Source organism: Agelaius phoeniceus, chromosome 1, assembly GCF_051311805.1.
Source record: "Agelaius phoeniceus isolate bAgePho1 chromosome 1, bAgePho1.hap1, whole genome shotgun sequence".
Taxonomy (NCBI): Eukaryota; Metazoa; Chordata; class Aves; order Passeriformes; family Icteridae; genus Agelaius; species Agelaius phoeniceus.
This window is the reverse complement of record NC_135265.1, coordinates 55529590-55556081: the sequence shown is the minus strand read 5'-3', so window position 1 is coordinate 55556081 and position 26492 is coordinate 55529590. Positions and strand designations below refer to the sequence as shown.

The window sequence follows — 26492 nt, the reverse complement described above, 5'->3', positions numbered from 1 at the left end:
TTGTTGTGGGATCACCTACAAAGAAAAGTTTATGTGTGTCCCATCCAGGACAGAAGGAACCTCAAGAAAATGTGGTAAAAGCAGGGAACTTACCTAATGTTTTTTTATCTTAACCATATATTGCTTCTCTAACAGCTTCCCATTGCAACCAACATCCCTTGGCAGAGCAGCGTCCAGTTAGTTTCCCAATGATTCCAGTGACTACTCTCTTTCACTTCAATGGATGCACAGTCTGACCCTGTGTCAGTATCAAGTGTTTGACTTTTACATGTCCCTGATTTGCAACTGTTAACAATGTTACTGTTGTGCATCAAACTAGACTGGCCCTAAAGTCTTTGTGCACAAAAGCATTACGTTATGGATAGGAAAATTATGTGCTCTCAACAACTTTCCTAATACTTTCCTAATTACCATAAGGATTATTTTAAATTAAATATTAAATTACTTTCCTAATACCATAAGGACCAGATAAACTGTGTTCAGGGCGCAGATCTGGGTGAACACAAGTGTTAACTCACTCTCCTGCAGTGCACAGAGATAGACACCTGCTCAGGCATGGCACTTTCCATCCTTCATGGGACCTTCCATCAAATGAAGGCTTGGAGAACTTGTTTCACTAGGGGAGACACTGGATGGAGATAAGATGCAGAAAACAGAGCATGCTTTTCCTGAGGAACCTAAACCTGTACTCTTTGTGTCTACCCAGAGTCATGATTTCTACATAAGTGAAGGGTATACTGTGGAAACTCTCCAAATCACAATTGAATAGGTGCTAGCAGCATAGAAAGGCATGTTCTTACCAACAACTTGAAATTAAATGAGAAAGGCAGTGAGAACTGAGCTCTGTCGAAAGTCCTAGAGCTAAAAACCTTGGATGAAACTTACTGTATTTTTAACACTTCTATTAGTACAACAAGTAAAAGTGTGATTGGAGACATCCTGTTCACTCCTGGTATAGCTAAAGCTGGCTTAGATGTAGACATAACCTGTTGGTATGTGATGGTGTACATATCTTAGGGTGGAAATGGGTTTGTGACACTTTCAGAAAGCCTTTCTACAATCCTTTGCTATTTTCACTTTTTTTCACAAGACTTAACAAAAAAAGACAGAGATCCATCGCAATCCATCAGAGGTGATCTTGATTTTTTTTGTTCAACGTGTAATGATAACAACCCCTCTGAAGAACTGAAAATACCCTGTGCTTCAGAGTGAGAGAGGAGGAATAGCAAGTGCTTGGCATTTGAGACTGACTTCACACTGCCTTCTTTTTTAGATCCATTCAATGTGCAAAAGATTCCAAGATGCATTAATATGTAATAAAATTTGCTTGATTGGTGACTGCTTATATGCAAGTAAGGAATCTTTCTGTATAAAAGAGTGCAAAAAATATCCTTCTTTGAGTCAGAGAAGGGAAAAGTCTGAGTCAGGTTGATATGACTACTTTGAATCCCACTAACACTTCTGATAACAGATGCTACTGAGCAATCCAACACCAGTATTAATCACATACTTCATGGTAAGGCTTTGGTAGGATGGGCTACTGATGGGCATTAGCAAAACAACATCGGTGTAAGTACTTTGAGACAAACTGGAAATGGGATACTAGAGGGAAAAAATTATTTATTGCTCACAAAAACATGGCCTTCAGAGAAGTGACTTAGCAATCTCAATACTGCACAGTGCCTCTTTTAAAGTATCATTTTTCATGGGGTATACTTTTTTTATATCTTTTCCAGATAAACACAGCCTACTGAAAAAAGCCCTCACTATAGAAATCAGTATGATCCAAGTTGAAATGCTGAGAAAAACACACTGTACTCAAGTTTGCATTTGTCCTGCAGTCTGCAAACATGTGTTCTTGATCCAAAATATTTTTTAGTCCATATTTGAACCATATTTGATGGAGCTTGTTCCTCTCCATCTTCCTTCAGAAAGTGCTAAGTCATGACTTTTGGAGGAGTGACTTGTTTAGGAGTTAAGATGCCATTCAAATGGCATGTGTGTGTTTGCCATCTAAGGGTTGCCTGAATTTCTTCCTGATTTGCTTCTCAGCTTGGCTGTCAAATCAATGTAGATTCTCAGCCAGCTTCTGAATTACTGTTTATTTTTACCCTTATATGAAACTTTGCATAAGCGATGGTGGCACTATGTTTACAACAGCTATGTTCTTGGATTGATAGTACAGGAAAACATAATGCCAGGGTGGTGTTAAGAATAAAACCCTGTTCAGCTCTGCAAAATATGAGTGAAGTTGGTCTTCTCTGAAACAGGCTTTTCAGACCCTAGAAGCACAAATCTCATATGAGGGAATTTTTTTTTTAGTACAAGAATAGGGAGCAGGAGTAAATTGAAAAGCCCTGGGATACAAACAGCACCTTGACTTCACTGAATCTGGAGTGACAGCACTGCTGGGCTTAACCCTAAGGCTACAAGTTGGGTGAAGTTCCTGTGGACTTAGTTGGAGATCCTGATAAAAACAAAGGTTATGAATATAGCCCATTGCAGGCTCCTTCAGCTTGCACATTTGCAGTTCTCAGAGTGCCTAATTACTGTCTTAATTATTTGGCAACTTAGCTCTCCATTTCACCTTCCCTGTCTTTTAGTTTTTCTCCAGATACCCAGCACTACCTGTGTGAGGTGCTGTCACTTTATTCCCAGTTTTCCTCCCACACAGGGAGGACCTTGGTCAGCCCTGCAGACCCTGAGGGAATAAAGCCCTGTTCCAGCAGCACCATCTGTCCCTCCTCTCATGCACAACAGGAGACAAATAAAACAAAATGAACATTCAGTATTCTTTCATAGCCTACAACGTCTGGAGGCTCACTACTGATTTTTAAACAATCTGAAGTGTGCAACTGGGCTCACCTATCAAGTAACAGAAGTCAAATAATTTTTTTAATGGCTTTGGTGGTTATGTCTGGAACAACTTGTTTGGTGAGATGTACAAGAGAAAGGGAAAGAGCAAGCAGTAAGGAAAGGACGACAGAAGAAGAGAGAGAGAGAGATAAGGAAGGAAAAGGGAAGTTAAACAAACATGAAGATACAACTTTCCTGATACTTACTCTGCCTGCACATTTTGGCTGAGAATTAAACAGAACAATGTTTAGAGATGTACTATCAATAAAATCACATTTTGGCAGTCTGCAAGACTGTCACATCATAAGGAGTATATTCATTTCTTTACTAATTAATCCAGAAGCCATTGGAGAATAGAGAAGGAGGACTGTACTATTTTTTAAAATCAAAGAAATTTCCTTGCACTGTTAAGATTTCCACAATTCTTTAAATCCAAATTCCGTGTTTTCAATTCATATTGCATCTCCAAAAGCACTGCTTGTTTTTGGCCTTCAGCTAACCATGGATTTAACCTTATTCTGTTGTGCTTGTTTTCCACTCACTGCTTCACATAGTAGGAATCCACTCCTTTACCATTTCCTGAATGTGTTCTCCAGTGACCATGCTGTGGTAGAAGCAGCCAACCATCCTTTGCCTGTCTTCAGTTACTACTGTGCATTTTCCCCCAATGAGTTTCTCCCCTGAGCAAGATAAACCATGGGAATGGCTGCCCTAAGCCTGCCCCAGACCAATCTGCCTCTAGACTGAGCCATGCTCTTGTGCCTGTCTTCAGGCCTCAGTGTACCTATGAACTTTGGCTGGTTTCCTCTGTGTTCTGCCTTTCATCCACAGCCTCTGTCTCCCCTGTGATAAGAATTTTGTTAGTACAGATTTGAAAAACATGAGGCAATCAATTAAATTATTCCCTTCTGATGACCCTCATTAACGACTCCTTATGATTTTTACAGGACTAAGATTTATCCTATAGTTAAAATTACTGGCAACATTATTTTGAAAAAAAATATTTCATACTCTCCAGATCCATTTCAGCAGTTTCTCTTCTGTACATAAAAAGTTCATTCAAACTGCAGAGGGTGGCTAACACCCAGAAAAACTAACAAGGATTTAGGTTACTGTGAAAAATGCATATTTTATGATTAGCTTTTTGCAAATATTAAAATGAATATTATATGTGTTGTGTTAGAAAGTAATGCTGTATTAATTCTCTTAAGTAGTGTGTCAAATATAGTTTTAGGTTATAAAAAATGTTAAAATAAAAACTATGCTATGTAGGATACTTTTTTTAAACAAAGGACTTGCAGCGAGATAGCAGCCACAGGACACTAAATCTTTCAGAGAAAAAGAATTGATTGCCCTCTTATCAGAAGAAACAAACTTCTTCCCGCCTCGAAGGCGCTGTTAGGATTCAGAGGAAGAAGTTGACAATGACCAGGCAGAATCCTGTATTTGAATGAAATTTATGCATCATGTATGAAGTGTATAAATATGCAACAGGCTATTGTTTTTAAAGGTTAATCCTTTGTTAACAGGTGTCCTTTTTTGGGCTTGTGCTGCCTAGAAAGAGGTACCCGGACGTCCATAACTCTTTGTCCAGAAGTCCATAACTCTTTGTCTCTATTGTCTCATATTGTCCTAATTCAAGTTGTCCAAATTATTATTACTCTAATTGTATTACTATTTTTGTAACCATTTTATTACTATTAAACTTTTAAAATTTTAAAAACAAGCGATTGGTGTTTTTCACAGTTACAATAGCAAGTTGAACAACAGGAAGCCTAGTTTAAATATAAGCAACAGCATCCATAGACAGATCTGTGCAGGTTTAAAAGGAATATAATATTTTAATTTATTCCTCTGCATGTCCTACATGCAAATAAGTCTTTAAACCTTTTCCTGGATCTAAAAACTAATGCATTTTATGTGAAAAATCAGGGTCATTTTTCAGCTCTCAAAGACTGAGTATTCTCCAGGAAATAGACTGCCTACATTTAATCTTCTCTGTATGCAGTGTTTCATCTCCTTCCTTAATGCTAAATATGTATTAACCCTTGTACATGTAGGTCCTTTAACTGAGCTTTGGTGAGCCATAAAGCATGAATCATCAGTATAAATAACTTTCTCATGGCATTACAGACCACCACCTACCTCTGCTACATACTGCTAACCCCCTATACTTCTGTGAAGACACAACTAAATGCTTACCAATTATCACAATCTAGAAAGAAAATTCAGATTATCTGTGTTCTTTAGCAACTTTTATTTTCTCAAACCTCTGCTTCATTAAAAATACATTAAAACACTGTTTTAATGCATTAAATTTTAATGGTTTAAATTAATTTAATGCTTTAAATTTAATGTATTAATTTAATGTTTTAAAAACATTAAAAATAAAACCTAACTCCTAGCATGTTTTTCAATTTATCCTGGGAAAAACAGGATAGTCAGTGTCTTTCAAGCATGTGCAGGCTCATGTGTACATATTCTCCACTTGCATATCATAGATAAAGAGGATAGACTGCAGTTCATTGACTGTAGCACTGGCCTCTGTATCTGTACAAATCGGAGATTTAGCAATATTGTGGGTACAAAGAAGTGGGGTTAGAAAGTGAGAAAGCTGAGACTTCAAGGGAGCATCAAAGGAATTAATCTACTACAGAAACAGGGAGAACAAAGCAGAGGATCTTATCTGGGGGTAAGCAGGAGCTTTTTGTGAGAAAAGAAGTAGTAAGAAAAAGAAGGCACAACAATAAAGAGTAGTAGCAGGGCACTAGGAGTTTGAGCCCAGAGCCTTGAAGGGTGGTACAATCCCTGACTTTTTTGTTACCCTGCCCACTGAAAGGCCTCTGAGCATTCCTACTATCCAACATTCTGAGAAACTGTCTATACAGTATTTGACCAACTAAGTGCTTGTCCACACTTGTAATTGGTTTTGTCCCCAGTTCTGCAGAATCTCACATGTGCCTAATGTCCTACAGATAATGAAGAATAATTATTGAGACAACAGAAAGAAAGGTAGAGCCACCAGGAAGAGGAACAGGGTATTTCCTGCTTAGCTTTCTCATAGCACAAGCAGAAATGTGTTCCATGTGTCTTCATGGCAGCCTAAGTTTTACCATGGCCTCTTAGACACATTAATAAACTCCAATTAGCAAAGACTCAACATGACCAAACATTAAACAATTGCTTTCCAGAGTTGGTCTTTGGTTTATCATTCTGACAATGACTGACTAACTAGCTACTCATTAAGTCTGGAATAAATGATTTAGTGTTCGAGAACAGCAAAGATTCAGTGTCGCACAGCACTGATGCTGACGCCACAGAACATTTAGGAAGAGTGACCCAGCACTCGAAACCTCTGGATTAGAAGCTCCTAGCAGCTGAGTTTGCAGCGGAGCCCAATGAACTAAACCAAACAACTGCTCCCTAGAGAAGATGCCCTCTGTATTGAAGCAGCACAGCCACCTTCTTGTACTCCTTCTCCCTGCACACTGCAATCCCTGAGGTGAGTGAGGGTACTGGCATAGCAGGCAGTACCTGCTGCCTGATCAGGCTTCGGGTGCGGGTGAATCCCCCTGTGTATATTTTAGGCAAGTGAAAAACCCCCCTGCCATCTTCAGGCGTGTTCAGGGAGCTACAATCCTATTCATATAGGCAGCTGCAAAAAATGTGTTAAAGGGCATTTTTCACTCTTTATTTTTGTTTTCTCCCAAGGTCAGTATACTGTCCATCATCCCACACTGGCTTGACAAGCCATTAAGAGAGGCTCCCCACAGCCTGGACGGGTGTGTTGCAGGAAAGGCAAGCACAGGCGTGCTGGTCTCCTCTCCATGCTCACCCACACCTTATACGTAGCCTGCTTTTCTCTGCCATTTATCTCCAATGAAAGATCCTGCTATGATAGATCTGGCCAGTTTTCTTCACTATTCCTCCTAGCCAGTGCATAAAATTTGGTCCACTGAGGTGAAAAGTAACTTGTATTCTCCTTTCCTGCCCTCATCTACTGCTCTCTCACCCTTTGCTATCTACAACAACTGGTTGCACCAGGGTTCAGAGCACATCCTAAAAGGCAGGCACTGGTGATCAATCCAGACCAGAAATTCCAGCAATTTCCAGATACACTCCAAGGGAGGTTATCACCACCTCAGCATTTCTCCTCTATGTGCCCATAAAGTCTCACTTTTAATAGTATCACAACAGGAAGGTGGCATGCACTGTCCAGTGTCTGCAGACCACTGACAGCTATCATGAAGCAGTCCTTGTCAGAAACATTAGGTCTTAGATAATATAACAATGCCAAACAGACGATCTGCTAGATGGGCAAGATGTAGTGAAGAAGGCAGTCCAGAACCAAACCAAACAATTTAGCAGATTTTTAAAAAAAATACTTTATTTTTAAGATAGGATTTAAATGAAGTGTAGAGAGAACAGTAGCGGAAGGGACCCATGCTAAAAAACTAAAAAGGAAGTAGGAAAGAATAAGAGAGAAAAGATGAAATTGTCAAGCAAGAACAGAGGCTGAGGCCACCTTGATACTAATAATGCTTCAGCCAATGAACACAGAGCTATGGACCCCCTTAACACTTAAGAATCAGCACTTCCTTGTCTTGTGGAAACTGAGTGACAATGAGAAAGAGTGTATTATGTAACAACTTATAGGATCACGGTTAATACTACATATATGGGGAAAACTGGGAAAGAAGAAACAGATTTCCTTTACAAAGATTACAAAGCAGGGAAAATATCATATGAGAACCTAACAGGAAGGAGCCTTGGGGATTTTCTCTCTCCTTTCTTTCATGCTTTGCACCCAGAAAACCAAAATCTACCTCTACCTTTTAACCTGTACATTAGAAACTAAAGTGAAAGCAATCAATATTTTATTAGGAGCTACTGTTTCACCTGATTGAAAGAGTCATGTGATAACTCCAGTTAGATCAGAGGGAATGCTGACAAAAGATGAAAAACACTTCTAAATTTTGAGGCAAGAAGAAAGAACACATTCCTCTACAACAAGGAAACTTGAACTGCAAAAAAAGACATTTACATTCTATGAGAAGATAACTTTCTGACTGGAGGTGCCTAAGCAACTAAGCAAAAGTACAGAACAATTTAGGGAATCTGCAAAATCTCCACCATTACAAACTTTAAAAGGCTGGCAAGAAAGTAATTCCTGAGGAATAATTTTAAGTACAGTTGATTCCACATTTGTTTAGTAGGATGGCCAGATGACCACCTGCACTCCATTTTTTCTATAATTTCTATTTTAAAAAAAGAGAACTTTTAAAAAGGAAATTTAAGTTTTCATTATACTTGAACCTGAAGACAGAAAAATATCGTCTGCATAGTTTAGACCATACTATCCATATGAGAAATGATTGACTTGTTATTGGTTTTGTTTATAAACATAGAGATTAAGAATTTGCTCTTCAGAGGTGGAGTTTCCTCATCATTGTGTGTGCTTGTGCCAGCAGGGCCCCAAATGTCAAGGCCTGTCATAATACTATAATGACTTCAGTACAAAACATTTTACAATATCTGTGCAGCCAACATTTTAAATCATTAGACAGTAGGAACCTGCGGCTGCTAGAACCATGTCATTACATTGCAAGCAGGTCAGCATAGCTATAATAGATGTAGCATGCCTTTCACAATAATATTCTTCCACATACTTGTCTCCTGCCTCAGAGCAGATGTTATTAGTTACAGAACAGAACTTGTACAGAACCACAAAATTTCCTTCCAAATGGAAGTTTACTGTTTCCTTCATAGAATCTCCTCCTTTACTACCCTTGTAATGCCCCCAAAGTTCCCATAAACTGGAGTATGTACTGGTTTAAGTTTCAGATGAAACCACATATATTACTGCCTTAGAAGTTAAACATCAAAAACACATTAGCTTGATTTTCAGAAGCTACGCAAGAAATGCCCAGGAACAAACCTTACTGAAACTGAGTTTCGGAAATGTTGTGACAGCACCAGCTGGTTTATTATGAGACAATGTCAAACCCTGGAAGAGACCTCTTGGAGAGGTGGTCAATGAACCCATGTCTATGAGTGTTGAAAAGGCATTTGGACAGTGCCCTTAAGGCCATGCTTCACTTTTGGTCAGCCCTGAAGTGGTCAGGTAGTGGGACTGGATGATTATTGTAGGTCTGTTTAAATTGAACTATTTTATTCTACTCAAATCTGTCTTCTCCTACCTGCTCCTTTCCCTACTAGTACACACTGGGGAAATCTCTGAAGACAATTCTTTCCAGCTCTCCACTAGCAGAAGGGACTGAATACCCATAACCATCTCCCAGCCTAGGCACTGGCTCTGTCACCTTGTGGGAAGGAGGTGTGTATCTTCTGAGAGGGGTCAGGGCTGTGGGTCATCTCAAGATAAAGGGACCATCTGCACAAATTTGCAAAAGGCAAATGTCATGTGTTTTTTTTAAACTCATCAGTGTTCAACTGAGATAGGTTTTCACAGCATGGCAAACCACCACATCACTGACACCAGCAATTGCTGGTAATCAGCTATTCCCTAAGCATGTGACCAAGGCCTCACTCCTCATTGCACAATCTGGTCATGCCTTCCAGGATATGCCTAAACCCTATTCTCTCTCAACCTGGAGCCATCTTGGGGCTTCCAAGAGTGGCCAAATGTCCTCAGCCTGATCAGCCTGAAGGTCAAGAATCCTGGCAGGGCACCAGTGGATGTAAAAAGCCCTAGGACCCCTAACAACCTCTCTGCATCCCATTTCTTACAGCAGCTGCCCCTGGCTCCACAAGGGGCTGAGGACAGAGCTGCGCAGTGCTCCTCAAGAAGGTGTTCACTTGAACTTACTAGTGCTATGCAGCTGAAAAGGCCAGACAGCTTCAGGCACCTACAGGGCTTGGTGGTTCTTCTCCTCTGAAGGGCTTGCATCTGTTCCCCAAAGGCTGAGTCCCACTGGCAGCTGGCCTTGTCTCCAGTTTTCTGCCCCTAGCCTCCTCCAAGTAATTCCACTGTCTCCTCAAGGACTTCCTTTTGGATGTCTGTGGGCTGGCTCCAGGCCAGCTTTGACAGTGGAACATGGGAGGATGCTCCCTTTTATCTTGCCCCTCCAAGGCACTGCTGCACTACAGGGTGATGACACTGTGACATGAGGGTGTCCCTTATGTCTTATGGTTTATGCCTTACCTGTCATGGACCAGCCATCACCCCTCCATCCACCATTCTTTGGACAAAGGCCACCCATAAGAGCTGTCTCTGTGATGGAACTAATGTCCATGTTGCTACCTTGGGTTGTCCAATTCTCAGAGGACAATGAGTGCAGGAACACCAGGTTTCCATTTATGGACATTGAAATTGAAAGGGACCAATTATTATCAGCTGAATATTAATAAGTCCATAGGGCTTGATGGGATTCACCCCAGAGTACTGTGGGTAACTGTAGCAGACATTACAACACAACCAATCTCAATCATCTACAAAAGGTCTTAAGAGGCCCCACCAACTAAAATTTAGCCCAGGTTACACCAGTTTCCAAAAAAGGCAAGAGAGAAGACCAAGGAAACTACAGACGTGTTAGTCTAACCTCAGTACCAGGAAAAAATTATGGAGAAAATCACACTGGGTTTTATTAAAAGACATTTGAAAAGCAACGCAATCATCAGACACAGACAACATGGGTTCAGGAAGGGAAAGTCTTGTTTAATTTAATAACCACCTACAATAAGGTCATCTGTGTGAAAAATGCATGTATTTTATGATTGGCTTTTTGCAAATATTAAAATGAATATTATATGTGTTGTGTTAGAAAGTAATGCTGTATTAATTCTCTTAAGTAGTGTGTCAAATATAGTTTTAGGTTATAAAAAATGTTAAAATAAAAACTATGCTATGTAGGATACTTTTTTTAAACAAAGGACTTGCAGCGAGATAGCAGCCACAGGACACCTAAATCTTTCAGAGAAAAAGAATTGATTGCCCTCTTATCAGAAGAAACAAACTTCTTCCCGCCTCGAAGGCGCTGTTAGGATTCAGAGGAAGACGTTGACAATGACCAGGCAGAATCCTGTATTTGAATGAAATTTATGCATCATGTATGAGGTATATGAATATGCAACAGGCTAGTGCTTTTAAGAATTAATCCTTTGTTAATGGGTGTCCTGTTTCGGGCACGTGCTGCCCAGAAAGAGGTACCCGGACTTCCATAACTCTTTGTCTCTATTGTCTCATATTGTCCTAATTCAAATTGTCCAAATTATTATTACTCTAATTGTATTACTATTTTTATAACCATTTTATTACTATTAAACTTTTAAAATTTTAAAAACAAGTGATTGGCATTTTTCACATCTGCCTGGATGAAGACATGGGATTTAAACCCCCAATTTTAATGGGGTTTAGAAAGGCTTTTGATCCTGTCCCTCAAAGCCTCCTTCCAGACAAGTTTTCCAACAGTGGGATGAGCAAGTATGCAGTGCACTGGGTGAAGAACTGGTTGAAGAGCAGGGCTCAAATTATTGCAGCAAACAGAACATCTGGCTGCTGACCAGTTACCAGTGGTGCTCCTCAGGGCTCAGGTCTAGAGGCAGCTCTGTTCAGTCTCTTCATCAGTGATCTGGAGGCTGCAGTTGAATGTGCAGATAGTTAGGTGATGGTACCAAACTGGGAAGTGCTGCTGACTCTCTCATGGGGTAAGAGGCTTTGCCTTGCAGAGGGATCTGGATTGATTGGAGCATTGAGCAGTCACCAGTGACATGAAGCTGAGCAAGACCAACCAAATGCTGGGTTCTGCACCTGGATGGAGTAATTCCAGACACAAGTCTGAAGGGGGAGAGGAATAGCTGGAGAGCAGCCCTGCAGAAGGGGGTTTGGGGGTGCTGGTTGGCAGGAAGATCAATGGGATCAGCAGTGTGTGTGCCCTGGCAGCCAAGGGGGCAAACCTCATCTGGGGGTGCATCAAGCACAGCATCACCAGCCAGCCAAGAGAGGTGGTTATCCCACTGAATTCAGCACCGGTGCAGCCTCACCTCGAGTACTGTGTGCAGTGCTGGGCCCCACTATTTTAAAGGGGTGTGAAGGTCCTTGAGCATGTCCTGAGAAGGGCACCAAAGCAGGGGAAGGGGCTGGCAGGAATGTGCTCTGGGGAGGCACATTCCTGAGGGCACTGGGCTTGTCTGGTTTGGAGAGGAGGAGGCTGAGGGGTGACCTCACTGCTCCCTACAGCTTCCTGAGGAGGGAAGCGGAATGGGAGGTGCTGAGCTCTTCTTTCTCTCCCAGTGCCAGGACACATGGGGAATGGCTCCAAGCTGTGGCCATCGGGGGAGGTTCAGACTTGACATGAGGAAACATTTCATCACTCTAAAGGTGGCCAAAACATGGAGTAGGCTTCCTAGAGAGGTAGCTGATGTCTCCCCCAGCCATGCCTGTCACTGTTGAAGAGGCATTTAGACAGTACCCTTAAAGCCATGCTTTAATTTTGGTCAGCCCTGAAATGGTCAGGCACTGGGACTAGATAATCTCTCTAGGTCTCTTCCAGCTGTTCTATGCTATTCAGTTAGAGTGGCTGGGCTTGTCTAAGGTTGCAATGCAAGATGTAACCAAAAGTATGTATTCTATTACCATCTGTTAAAAGCAAGTGGGGCAGAGTTCTTTAAGTCTTCCATGACCCATCCTCCCTCCAGGGGGATATCTTCTCTTAATGGGCCATTGTACCTCACTGCAGAAATGGTGAAATTACATCGTCCCATTGCGAGATGCTCCACCCAGGAGGAGGAGCAATCCTACCTAGATAAAATCTGAGATTTGGAACACCACAGTCTGCCTTCTCTCACTGGATTCCCAGAGGAAGACCAGATCCATCTACACCACCCTGGACCTTCAGAGGAAAACTACACCCTTTGATAGGATCACTGCTTCCACAGAACCACATCTGTCACTCCAGGAGGACTGCAGCCACCATTTAATTGGACTGCTACCAACACCCTGACCAACCCAGTCAGGTTGTATACTGACTCTATTATTGTTTTTGTACTACTGCATTTTCTTTTAATTTTCCTATTAAATTGTAGTTCTGACTTGGGATCCCCTGCTGGTTTGCTTTCAAACCAGTACAGGGTTATAGAAGAGAGGACAAGGAGATAACTAGTGTTATACACTGGGTTATCAGCTTAAATGGAATTTTCCAGAGAAACCTGGAGATACAAATTCAGCCCTTTCATTCAAGTAACCGTCTCCGTAGAATTGACTCAGTCAACCTTGGTTACCAAAACATCTATTCTGGTTTCATTTTAAACACATTGGCATTTCATTAATTTTTATGGCTGGGATGTAGTCTCCTAAATCAATCTGTTCCTTTTAAAACTTTAATCCAGTTTGTTCAGCTGACTTTTGGCAGATTTTAACAGATGCTAAAAGCTCAGCATGTCCACACTTCCTGCATTTTGAGGCAAAAGTAATTGAAGAAATGTGATGACCAGAGGATTTTAATAGATGGCGCACTCATTGATTCAAACACATATGCTACCACATAAAGCACCATCACCTGGATGATGTGAAAAATAGAGTGGCCAATTATTATTTCCAAATAACTCTTAGATTAACACTTCTAATGCAAGACCAAGATCTCCCCAATATGAGATTTTGCAGTTATTTAGCTTTCGTCATATAAATAGTGACTAGACACACACACTACCTACAGTGTACAACTAAAATTTCTCCTAGACAGCAAGAAACTGAAGATAATGGTGGCATTATTAGAAAAGTAGTTTACATAAATGAATCAGAGATTGCAGAATAAACTGAATTCAAAGAGATCCACAAGGATTGAGTCCAACTCACAAGTCTGCACAGGACCATCCCCAAGAGTCACACCATGTGCCCAAGAGCATTGTCCAAACACTTCTTGAACTCTTTTAGGCTTGGTGCTGTGACTGTTTCCCTGGGGAGCCTGCTCCAATGCCCAACCACCTTTTTCTAATATCCAACTACACCTCCCCTGATGCAACCTCAGACCATTCTGTCAAGTCCTGTCACTGGTCACCACAAGAGAAAAGATCAGTGTCTGCCCTTCTCCCCCTCATGAATAAGTTGCAGACTACTATAAGATCTCCCCTCAGTCTCCTCTTCTCCAGGCTGAAGAGACCAAGTGACCTCATCCAGTCCTCATACTTGAAGCTTCCCCTCAAGGCCCTTCATGACCTTTGTTAACTCTCCTTTAGGGTGTTCTCTAATAGCTTAATATATTTCTTATATTGTGGCACCCAAAACTGCCCACAAGACTCAAGGTGAGGCCACAGCAGTGCAGAGCAAAGGGGACAATCCCCTCCCTTGCCCAGCTGGTGATGCTGTGACAGATGTACCCAGGACACACTTGGCCCTCCTGGCTGCCAGGGCATTGCTGACTCACATTCAACTTCCCGTCGACCAGGACTCCCAGGTCCCTTTTCTTCTGGGCTGCTTTTCAGCTTCTTGTTCCCCAGTCTGTCCACATATCCAGGGTTGTCCTGTCCCAGGTGCAGAATCTGGTACTTTCTGAACTTCATATGGTTGGTGATTGCCCAGCCTTCTCATTTGTCAAATTCTCTCTTCAGGGCCTCTCTGCCTTCACAGGAGTCAACAACTCCTCCCAGTTTTCTAGCATCTGCAAACTTACTTAGAATCCCTTATAGTACTACGTCCAAGTCATTTGTGAAGATGTTGAAGAGCACCGGGCTGAGGATGAAGCCATGAGGAACCCCACTAGTGACAGCTCACCAGTCTGTCACCCCATTGACTGTAACCCTTTGATAGCAACCTGTGGGACAGTTGCTTACCCACTGCACAATATCCAGCTGTGGGCCAGACATTTTATCCAGCAGGATCCTGTGAGAGACAGTATCAAAAGCTTTACTGAAATCCAAAATGAAGGTCTATGTTTAAGAGCCACTCCATATTTTTAATACATCTGTTGCATCAATAAATAATAGAAAGCAATGCAAAAATGCTTATAAAAGCATTGATATATAAGAATACATTCAGTAAACTGAAGGTGCACAAATGCAATATAAGCATCAAGATAAAAACAACTAAATGTATTTAAAATCTCTTTAAGCCAGTGTGATATTACACACCTGTCACAATGCCATCCTATTCACACCATCAAGAATCAGACAAATCATACATTTTCAACTCCTAGACAAAATTTACTTGTTGTCATCAAGTACCCAAAACAAATAAACAAACCTCAATCATTCCCATTTGGGGCCTGTTTTGGTTTGGTTTTTTTTGGGTGAAGTTTCAGCAAAAATAATGAAGGATTTTATGTTGTATAGACATACATGAACTCAAAGCTAACCAGAAACATAGACATGAAAGAGTATACATGCACAGCTCATGCTGTGCACAGCACATGGGCCAAGAAGGAGGAGGCAAGTATACAGAGCTACATGGTACTGTGACCTACTCTGTGTCAGACCACTGGTACTGTGACTGTGTAAGGCCACTAATATCTTGTAAATAACACTGTAAATAACCAACTTGTAGACCACTGACATAAGAAATTAACACCACAGATACTATAAGGAAGCCAAAATTGCCAGATGCCTGACTGATACATGAAAATCAAACCAGACAAATTTCCCCCTTGTTAGCATGATTGATCACCAAAGTGGAGGTGGAGCAGACCATCTGTCAGAGCCCAACAGCATCTTTGATTTGCACCCAAGGCACCCATCAGACTCAAGGCACCCGTCCTGGGGCTGGTGCATGAACAATCTTTCAGAAGTACCGGGTATCTCAGATATTCACATTAATATGTTCTCTCTAGTATGCCCACATATTTCTGTGAGCAGGACTCCCCACACTGGAACAGACACAGCTTGAAGCAGTACGTGTGATTACAACTTGCACCAGTGCTTTTCCAGATGGTTAATCATAACCATACTGACAAAGACACAAGGAAACAAACTGTATTTTTAGGCCTCGACTCCAACAATGAACTCAAGTCAATTCAACTCACACCATAAAGTGATCAGATCTCTTTGAACTATTACAGAGGATTTACGTGTTTTACCTGAAAACAGTTACAGTCCAAACCTGCAAGAATGGAAACGCATCATGACTTTGGTGTTGAAAAGTCTAGTACTTTATAAGTGAGCTAGACAGGAGTATTCGAAAGGGAAAATTAATCACTAGTCTGTGACAGCCTCAACTATTAAATTCTTAAATAATAACACAATTATGAATAAGACATATTAATTGTTGCGGTTTTTTCTGCCACTGGAGCTCCACAGAATTCAATGTGTGGCCAAAAAGAAAGTGCAGATTTACGGGCAGTGAAGTGTAAGAAATATGCTCACAAAATAATCTTTCTTAATTCACAAGAGCCCTATTCCCTAAGCTGCATAACAATACAGGATATATGATAGAGGGGTATAAAGGTTTTATTAACCCTCAAAAGAGATGACTTGCAACACGTACTGACAACTATGTCTGCAAAATTCATGCTGGCAATAGCTTTATTCAAACTGTACTAACAGCAGACACAGCTGCTACACATAGGCATACAGAAATGCTTTTCTATTGGGCCTAATATCTGTATCTATGATTATGTTTTGAGACACCCAACAGCTACACAGGAGCTATTTGTGCGGAACATTTATACCTATCAGCTTTCATTAATGAAGATGAGCAAAACAGAAAGTGGTCCGTAAGGCCCTCGTCTTTGGTCAGGAACTCCTGCAAATTCTCCCTGACTTCCCCCGTTGGTCATTTCCAGGCTACAATAGCGCTAGAATCGGTACCGACTTTCCTAAGCAGCACAAGCTGTCAGCTGCAGAACATTTCGACCAGCCTCATGACATCCCGAGAAGCTCCCCAAAACCGCAGCAGCCGCTGAAGAAAGCGCGGGCTGCGCCAGCACCCCGGCCCCCGCGGGCTCCTGTCATCACACGCAGCGGTGTCTGTCACGCCGCGGCTGCAGCAAGGCGGATCGCCGCAGCCGGGGATGAGTCGGCGCGGATATTAAAGGAAAGGCAATCCTCTTAGGAGGGCTGGCGGCGGGCGGTGAGGGGAGGCGAGGCGAACCGAACCCGCGTTCCCCGCGCGGGCCGGGGCAGCATCGCGGCCACGCCGGGTGCGGAGCGGTGCCTCCCCCGCGGGCAGCCCCGCGCCGCCTCAAGGGCGAGGGAGCAGCGGCCGCCTGGGGCCTGCGGCAGGTGCCGCCGGCAGCGCCCGTAGCGCCGCAGCCCCGCGCTCGGGGAGCAGCGGCCGGCGGGGGCCGGGGCAGCGCTGGGGTGAAATGGGTCAGTTACGTAATCAGGCCGGCGGCCCCGGCCCCCGCCCGGCGCCCCGCGGGCACGGACAGGGGAAGCTGCAGCGGCGGGCGCTGGGGGCGAGAGGAGCCGCATCCTCCCGCGGACCCCGGGCACCGCCGCCGCGCTCTTCATCCCCATCCGCCCCTTCCCAGCAGTTCCCCCGCCCCGGAGCGCACCTTCTCCTGGGCGCGATTGAGGCGTTTCTGGACGTTTTTGGCGAAGATGCCTGTCTTCATGTCGGCCATGGCTGGTGGTGGGGATTAGGAGGGTGGGGAGAGAAGGCGGGCGAGGCAGAGCCCGGCAGCTACGAGCGGCAGCGGCGAGGCAGGAATGGAGGGATGGAGAGGAGGAGGAGGAAGAGGAGGAGGAGGGCTTTAGAGACACAGCAGGGAGAGGCGTGGCCACCGCCGCCGCCTCAGGTGAGGCGCGGGTCCCCCGCCTTCGTCCGTCCCCGGCCCCTGAGGAGGCGGCTGTCGGGACCCCGCAGGGCGGCTAGCGTTGTCTTCTGGAGATGAGGCAGTTCCTCTAGATAATAAAACATCCAGAGGGATAATGGGGATGATGATTTCTAGAAGCGCAGCTGATTGCCAGTGCACAAGCCTCCTTCTACAGCCGGAGAACCTTAGGCACCTACTTACTCCCTTAGAAGTTTCCACAAAGTCAGAGTCATTCCCAGGTCCAAGCTCCTTTAACACTTTTCACTGGTTTGGGGGCTGCAGCATCACGTGCAGTAAATGGGTGCTGCGGTTGAGGGACCTGCACCCCCCAGCTCGGCCTGGACTGGGCTTCCTGGCACAGCCATCAGCTGTTCTGCGGCTACCATGCCCGTGCTGCTGAATGCGCTACACTTGACTTGCCATTCTTCTGCTCTCGACATCCTCCTCCCATCCATTCCTCACTCCTATCTCAGCGTAGCAACCAACAGCAGTAAACTGGTTCCAGACTGCTTTTGTGTTTTTGATCATTTCTGAAATTACAACTTCAAGGCAAAACTGAAGGGCAGTCATAAAAAAATCTCTGTCCTCCCCTGACACTAAAGCACCCCAAAATCTTCTAGGGATCGTGCAGCACCAGTCACTCAAGGTTGGCAAAGTCATCCTTCCTAGATACCAAGCCCCAAATTCACTCCTGACATTTATTTCTGTTGTTTGCCCATGTGTGGAGTTCCCTGATAGGGAGAGTAGAAATCCAGCAGCAAACATAGCAAAGCAAGACAAAGCAAAACACTGGAAGTCAACTCTCTTACCCTGAGCCTGTATCCTTCTATAGGGAACTGTCCTATTTTCATAATACTTTTCATTGATTTTTCAAAACACAGATCAGAAGGTCTTCTACTGCCAAAAGAAAATGTCTCATACATTTAGTAAGTCCAGCTGTGCTTCCTGAGACTATGTATTTCTGACATGTGCTCAGTCCCACATGTGCCTGACGCATTTTCCTGTACTATTAAGAAGTTGATTTAACATGCCAACTGCAGCAGTAATAATGTTTAGTAAGAATAGGTACTTACTTAATTCTCATGTTAATACTATTTAGAAAGAAAAAAGTAATCACACCAAAACCCCCAAACCCAAAACTAATGCAGAAAACTAAAGAAAACATATCACAGCAATCAAGGAAATTATTTTGTCTAAAAGATTACGATAGTGTCTTACAATGCTGTTAAACTGGTGAAAGATAAAAAACAAAATTTCAGTGTGCATAGGGCTCCCAAATTCTTTGAAGTATTTTTTCACATCTTCAGAGTATCTCTTTCTGGGCAGTTTGGCTTCTGATTCCACCACTTTAAGAGTGATTTTAAAAAATCATGAAAAAAAGTGCTCTTAACTGATTAATCATGCATTTTCTTCACCAAAGGGTAACAAAGGTAGGAAGTATTAGCAGAACAGAGTGCATTTGGTTTCCTTTGGGTTAGGAGGGGGAGGGAGGAAACTCTCTTGTGCTTTTTAGATCCCTTTTGTCTGATATAGTAGTACAACCCTCATCACCAAGCCCAAAAATGCTTTTTCATGCCAGTGGGTGAGGAAAATGAAGATGTGTACTTAGTCAGACAGCCAGTCTCTTCCTCCTCAGTCAGTTGACCTGCACTGGCTTTGCCCCATTTAATGGCCTTTGACAACAGCCAATGCTTTTTCACTGGCTAGTTTATCAGTGTGTGTGTTGCTCTCCATCAACTAGATTCTGGAAAAAAATTATCAGCAAATGATCAGAATGTTCTCTCCATACTCTCTGTCTGTTGTATATAACATTTATTGTAATTAATACTGCAGAGAAAATTTCTCCATTAAGATGTCTTTCAAAGCAAATTTTTCTCTGTGCATTGCTCATGTTTTAATCTGAAATAGATTATATTTAAAAATGAATAATCCTTTACTACAATTTACCCAATTTTCTCTCTATTTTCTTGTAATTGTTTATTTGGTGCTATTTTAAAATGAAATTTTACTTTAGTTCCCCTTCTGAATAGCAGTCATTCATAAAAAAATGCTCCTAAGGGAATGGTGATTTTTCAACATAAAATCTTTAAAAGGGAAGGGAAGAAAGTAAATGTAAGTACAACTGCTATGTCACCACTTTTTCCAGCTGTTGATTCCTGTTCAACCAAAATGCTAGTCAGAAAAAGAAGAAATCTGGATAATTTCTGGCTCATCAACAACATGGTTTCTCATCACACATTTTGTCCCTATAGACCTCACATTGGAAGTAGAAATGAGATGGGACGTTTGTTTCTTCAAGCAGCAAGCCTAATCCTTCCTGTCCCTTCTACAACCAGCTGACCCTTCCTCACAGCACAGCCAACAGGCTCTCACCAGCAGACCCTGACTGTCCTCACAACAAACGCTCCTCTCAACTGGCTGACCCACTCTTCTATAACACCCATCCATACTGGACATAGCTGTGACCCTTTAAGGGCAAGGCTGCTCCTCCTCTTTGGTAATTAGAACAGCTGCAACTCATCAGGGGCAAAGCTACTTGCAATCCATTCTCCTGCAACATTTCTGCTATTCTGATCACTCTTCATTTGTGTAAAGCAGTAAAATTAAAAGATACTGGTCCATAGGAGTAAATTTTATAATACTGATGATAGAAAAAATTGGCAAGTGTCTTGCAGCTGTCTCCATTGCAATAATAATTAAAATACGAATATCAATTACTGCAGAATAACAAGAGACTTGCACCTTTACAAATAATAGCATATGGACACTCACAATTCCCACTACAGACATGGCACATAAAAGACATCCCCACTGTAAGCACACCACTTTAATATTCAGTGAAGTGGAAAATTGGAGTGGGAAATGATACTGCAGGGCAGCCTGGGAGTTGAAGTCACACTGTAGTGTGGATTTGGGGAGGCAGAATGTATGGACAAAAATACAAGATGAGATGGGACTAATAGAATAGCAAACATGGGAAAACAATATGAGAAAATGAAAGGTTTCAGCTGTACAGGACTTGAATTTTAAATCTTTTTTACATGTGACAACTTGGTACTATACTTGTGGTTTAGGTCAGCATGTAATGGGCAGCAAAAGACTGTCTAAATTATCTGGACAGTTTCTGTAAGTCTTGCTGACTTTTGGATGTGAGTCAGAGAGGGCAGAGCTGTCTGTCTCATGGAAAAGGAAAGTAAGGAACCCAGTGGAAAACATGCATCAAAAGAAAAATGTTTTCATAAAATAAATGTAGTTCTAAATCCTGTAAAAATCTAGGAAAATTTTAATAAACATCTCAAATTAAAACCCATACATGTTCTATATTTTAATATTTAGACCCTTCTTTTAAATTAAAATTCTTCTTATTGAAGACAAATACAGATTTTTAAATTTTTTTTTATATTTTCCTTCATTACCATACCTTCAGATCAACACCTCTCATCCATTAAAGTGCTAACATATGTTGAACTGGTACTTACATTCTGACACAGAACACCAGTTACATCATGGGGAAGCATTTTACCTGAAAGGTACCCTTTGCTTTCAACTTCATTATTTGAATCTGAAATTTTCATGATTTGAATCTGTATCTGGCTTCATATAGCTACATGCAGGTAGGTGGTGTTCAGCAATGGTCTCACTTTGTTACTCCGGAAAGTCTGTCCTGCTGACTTCAATCAGCAAATTTCTGGGTTGACACCCCAGGCTCTGAAACTACATAAAATGAGCTTTACTTGGGAAAGTATGACTAATGAAGGGCTGCAGAGCTCACTCACAGAACGAGCATCAGCGATGTTTCCATGACATGGATGTACATGCTGGACTTCTGGGGGAGGAGGTTATGTTCCTTCCCTCCTTCAAGTCCTCTTCCCTGACATCACAGGAAGTAGATAAATTAACTTCAAATCTGAAGAGAGAATTCCTGGAATTACTGCTGCCTTCAGGTGAATCTTTTCAGGTATGAGGCAGTGCAAGTAGATAAGAAGACATGACAAGAAATCAAAAATCCTTTGGGATTGGCAGGTGGGGTAAGGAGGAGTGAATAACTAAATATCACTTAGTTAATGCCAGCCTATTTTACTTTTTACACAGTTGGTGTGACATCAATAAAATACAAACTTAAGGAAAAGATTAGGGTGATAAAAGGACAAGATTTCTTGAGATCCAAGAATGAGTTTCAGCATGGACAGAGCTGCAAGGATCCACAGTTCCCTCCCTCCCTCAGCGAGGATAACTGGCAATTTGGACCTGTTGCAAAGGGGCCTGTGCCAAGAAATTGGTTTTCTATTCATCATTTAGATGACAACAGTGCCTTGATAGGCTGTGCATACAGTACTGATTCCAGCATTAGAAACGAATGCTGATCAGGATACTTGTGCTCTGGTTGGCTTCCTCCCGATGCTCTTTGTGATTAAAAGTACAGTGAGCTACATAGAAGATGAATTTTGGAGAATTATACTGATAACATGAGCTGTTCCACCTAAATAGGAAAGACGCCCACCACAGAATAAGTACCAATCACTTTTAGCCAAAATTCAGGCTTCCTTAGTCTATCTGAGGTCAGCATCAAAAAATCATTGAAAATTGCTTTTGAAAAATTGGAACTTAAATGTGCTTGGCACATTTTATCTTCTCAGTCAGAAGAACACAGGCCAGAACCAGAAATATCTTCCTTTTTAACTGTCAGGTAAAAGGGACAGAGTTTCTGGAGAGCATCCTTTGTATCTTCCCTGAAAGAAAAGTCAGTCTCAGTTAAAAAGTTTTTTTGTCCACGTGCAATTTTCCATACCCCACTTTTTCTCTTTCCCATCAAGTATATTTACAAAATTCCTAGTATTTACAGTATTATCTAGAAATGCACATCTTTTGGTTGTCATAACAATAAAAATTAACATTGTAACAGTTAGTCTCTCTCTTTTTTTCATTTTTCTTTAATGGCATTCCAGCACAATCTTGCCTTTTTTGGGGGAATTCCTCACCAGTGGTGAGTTTCTCTCTCAGGTTAGGCACTTGAGAAGGGGTCTTGGCATGCATGGCACCAATATGATTCCCTAAGCTACTCTTTGCTCACGAATTGGCTGCTAATGGCATCATGCACACATCACATAGCATAATCTAGCCTCTATGCTCTTATTCCTAGTGCTAATACACATTTACACAGTGCCATTGCTTCTACCACTTATATGGGCTAGAAGGAGGGATGTAGCAAAAAGATATGCAGTCCTAATATTGAAATTTTTAAAATTTGGAGAAAAGTGACTAGCTGTATCTATTCTGTGTGTGTCCCTAATTTAGAAAGGCCATGAAAAGGTAATATATACATGCAAAATAATGAATACATTTCTGTAATCATGAAGGTCATACAATTTTTTTTTCTTCAAGAAGATAGATGTATGTAAACCACTGTGAGTTGATTGTGCTGGTTTAGTGTCTGACATGTCATTTTCTAAATATCAGGAAATTTTTCTTCCTAGTCACTTGAAGCTAGACTGTGGAGGTTGGAGACCACCCCTCCTGCAGCAGTTCTTCTTGCCTTGACACTCACTGCTTTCAAGGAAGCAATAACTATTTAGAGCAACCAGGGACATGCCTTCCAGGATTCAGAAGATGGCTTGCAAAAGCAGCACTGCCCAACTCTTGCTACTAGTCCTAGATGCATCAAGCATGTCCCAAAAAGCCATGATCTGCAAGGAATAATGTGACTTCCAGCTACAGGAGAGGCACTTTCATCATGAATACCATATAACATAGCAAAGAGTTAATCCAAACTTCAGAAAGGCACCCCTGGAGTACCTGTCTGGAGACTCTGTCAAGTTGTAGGTTCTGCTGCTTTAAATCATGGAGTCAAAAGTCAGGTTTTAAATCTATGCATTTTCCAAAGATGATCCCAGCTGTTGATTATCAAGGATCCTTATTCAACTATCCCCACTCTTCCTTCTCAGTACATTATTTGCTTCTAATTGAGTTAGATTTGTCCTGACTTCCCTTACAACAATCCATAAATTTTTCGAAGGAATCCCAAACTGAATTTGATGCCTGTCCTCCATCTGGACTTTGGGAATGCCAGCACTTCCCTTATCAAAATTAGGAAGAGCAGCACACTGAAAAGTTGCAACATACATTTCTCTTAACATAAAGAAAATCTTTCATTTACAGTGGCTCCAGATATATTATTATTATTATTCATTCCAGTGTGTCCTAGACAGATGCTGTGAGAAGTAGTCCCTGGAATCAGAAAAATAGTCTTACCTGTAAGTGGCCTGACTTATTTAAGAGATTCTTATTTAGCTGTGGCTAGTGTATTCCTCAGCATATATGAAAAGCTGTGTTCCACATCTCTCTTGTTCTGGTGGGGTTTTTTGTTTTGTTTTATTTTTAAATTGTTTGTTTTGTTTTGTTCTTTTTCCCCAGAAAGATTTCTGCAGCATTTAGAAGAGCTACAAACAACAGGGATTGGAGGCAAAATAGTCTTTGCATCATGATTACAGCAGAACTTTCTTTGGTCCTCCCCCAGTCTCCATTTCTGATCTGTTTCACCTTATTGTAAATGTATGCATAATAAACACTCCACTCATCCAGTGACTGTCTCCAGAAAGAAATTTGAACTATTTCTATCATTAGATGAAAAGACACTTTGGATGCTAACAGTTGCTATAACAGTCACTATAGGAACCAAACTCTTCCTAGTCCTTGGCATGCAAGACTGATTTTTCTCACACTGTGGGGAAAAGAAGTCTTTAGCTAATAATCTTATGCTAGTCTTATTTTAGAGGCATCTTTTTGCAGCTTCTTGCAGCTTTTATCAGAGGCAGCCTTGGTAAAAATGAAAATTGAATTTCAACACCTTCTCTCTTCCTTTTCCCCTCTTCAAAACAGTGTTGAGAAATGTTCACACATTGTTACTCTTCTCTCTGTTGTATCTCAGAAATGACATGCAGAAGATGAGAGAGCTAACTACACAATAATATCTCCTGACTGTAGGTTTCAAAAATGTGCTTTCAGAAGGAAAGCCTTTGGTAAATCTTAACTACCAATGAATTAATAACTTTGACATATCCATTAATTTTTTTTAAACTGCAATGCCTTTAGATGAATGCATCTTGTATAATCAATAATGAATGCATTGCTGTGTAGAGAGAGGTCATGGACTTCGTATAGTACTCTGTAGTCCCTGAACACCTGTAAAACAGGGAAACTAAAATAAAATCTGTCATACCAAGGAAAAGGAGGATTGAGGTTAGAAAGCAGACAGAAGGTTCAGGCAGGTCTTCTTGGTGCTGTTCTAGAATAAGGGTTTTCTGTAGATGAGGTAAGGATTTGCAGAAAATACATGAGCAAAACCTGTTGGAATATTTTTCACTGTGCCCAGGTTTCTCTTCCCTTCAGTGTAGCTTTGTTCAAACCCAGTATTTTCAAGTACCATCCTACTTTTCTTTTGAAGCAAAAGATTTAATCATGTCAAGGGAAGAATTCAATGTCAAGGGAAGAATTTTCAATGTCAAGGGAAGAAATTTTGATCAAGGTTAGTGGAATAGTAGATGAGCAATAAATAAATTTAAGAGTGTTAGTAGACTGTCAGTAGTCAATACATCAGAGCTGACATGCACCAGTTGACATGCACCTTAACAAGGAGAACAAAAGGACTGCTGAGTAATGGTGCAGAGGCATGGGTCAAAGCCATGATACACACAAAGCTAACTGTTGCAGTATACTTTGTATTCTACCCATGAAAAAGTCTTTGAAGCCTGCACCTGTTCTGTATATCAAGGAAAAAACAAGTTTCTTCTGATTTTTCTCTACATGTCTGCCAAAAAAAGCCCTTCCTCCTGTTAGCTAGTATCTGCTAAAATAAAATCCAAAAGCAAGCTTAAAAGTTAAGGGTATTTTTGAAAAGGAAGAAGTCTTCTTGGGAAATCTCTTTTCTTATTACATCCCCTCAGACTTGGTGTAAAGTTGACTTTCTGTTACTCCACCTTGCTGGCAGCAGAGAGAACTGAACTGAACTGTCTGGAGCTCCATTTTGCAGGTAGAAGTCAAGTGCCTGAACCTGCCCTGAGACCCCCGTTGATGTGCTCATGGGAAGAAATCCATAGCATGACCAGGCACTTCTGTCCTTTCAGTTTAAACCCTGGGGCAGAAATAGGATTAAAATCTTGGAGGAAATATTTTAAGAATGTCTTAAGAATTCATGGGAAGGTTAGGGATACCAATTTTCTTAATGAAGACTAAAGCTGTTAACCATTCATACTGAGTTTCTCCCCAGATGATCCCTCCAACCTTTGTCAAATAGACTTGGAAGGCCAACACACCCAGATTTCTGAGTATGTAAAACTTAAACTGTAAAACTCAAGAAATTCCAGCCTGATTGCATATTTTTGGTCTATTTGTAGGATTTCCTTGGGATGGTGGGGAAGTAAGATCTACCTAATGCCAGACTCCCTCATAGTCTTCATCATAGCCCTGTAGAGAGCCATACTGGGACATGGGTTGTTTCAAAGCTGTTTATGAGCTCTGTCAAGGCTGCCCTGTGTGCACAGGCACCCGCTGAAAATCCAGGAACAGCTGTTGCCACAGACTGCAGAATAACTGTCCTCCAGACTGCCACTTACAGCACTCTCATGGGACCTGAGAGACAAGGTTTTAAGCAAGTCCCAAACCTCATACTGCCCTTTGCAGGGTAGATGCTCCAAATGCTAGACTATTACTAGACAAGTGGGTGGTAGCAATCTCACCTCCTGCTCTTCCTACCCAGAGAAGAAAAATCATGATTTAAGGCATCAGGTGCTGAGTCCTGGTTTCACAAAGACGCCTACCTACGCCCATGTTCACATGAGAAAAACATCCCAGTCTTCAGAATTTCTTAGCAACTGGCAGAAATGCGTCCACAGTCAGAGTTTCTCTGAGGAGCCTGTTTTCAATCTGTATTCCCAG

The 26492-nt window shown here is 41.8% G+C and overlaps 1 protein-coding gene across 2 annotated transcripts in view; it reads right to left on the bottom strand.

Moving 5' to 3' along the window:
• Nucleotides 1-17496, bottom strand: part of AMPH (amphiphysin) — a 123882-nt gene extending 106386 nt beyond the window's left edge. Inside the window, exon 1 of one of the 2 annotated variants that reach the window (XM_054644510.2) lies at nucleotides 17301-17496. In XM_054644510.2, coding sequence (XP_054500485.2) covers nucleotides 17301-17369 — 69 coding nt within the window. In that variant the 5' untranslated portion in view covers nucleotides 17370-17496. The remainder of the gene's footprint in view (nucleotides 1-17300) is intronic. The other variant, XM_054644501.2, reaches the window with a different exon arrangement.
• Between the last annotated feature and the right edge of the window lie 8996 nt (nucleotides 17497-26492).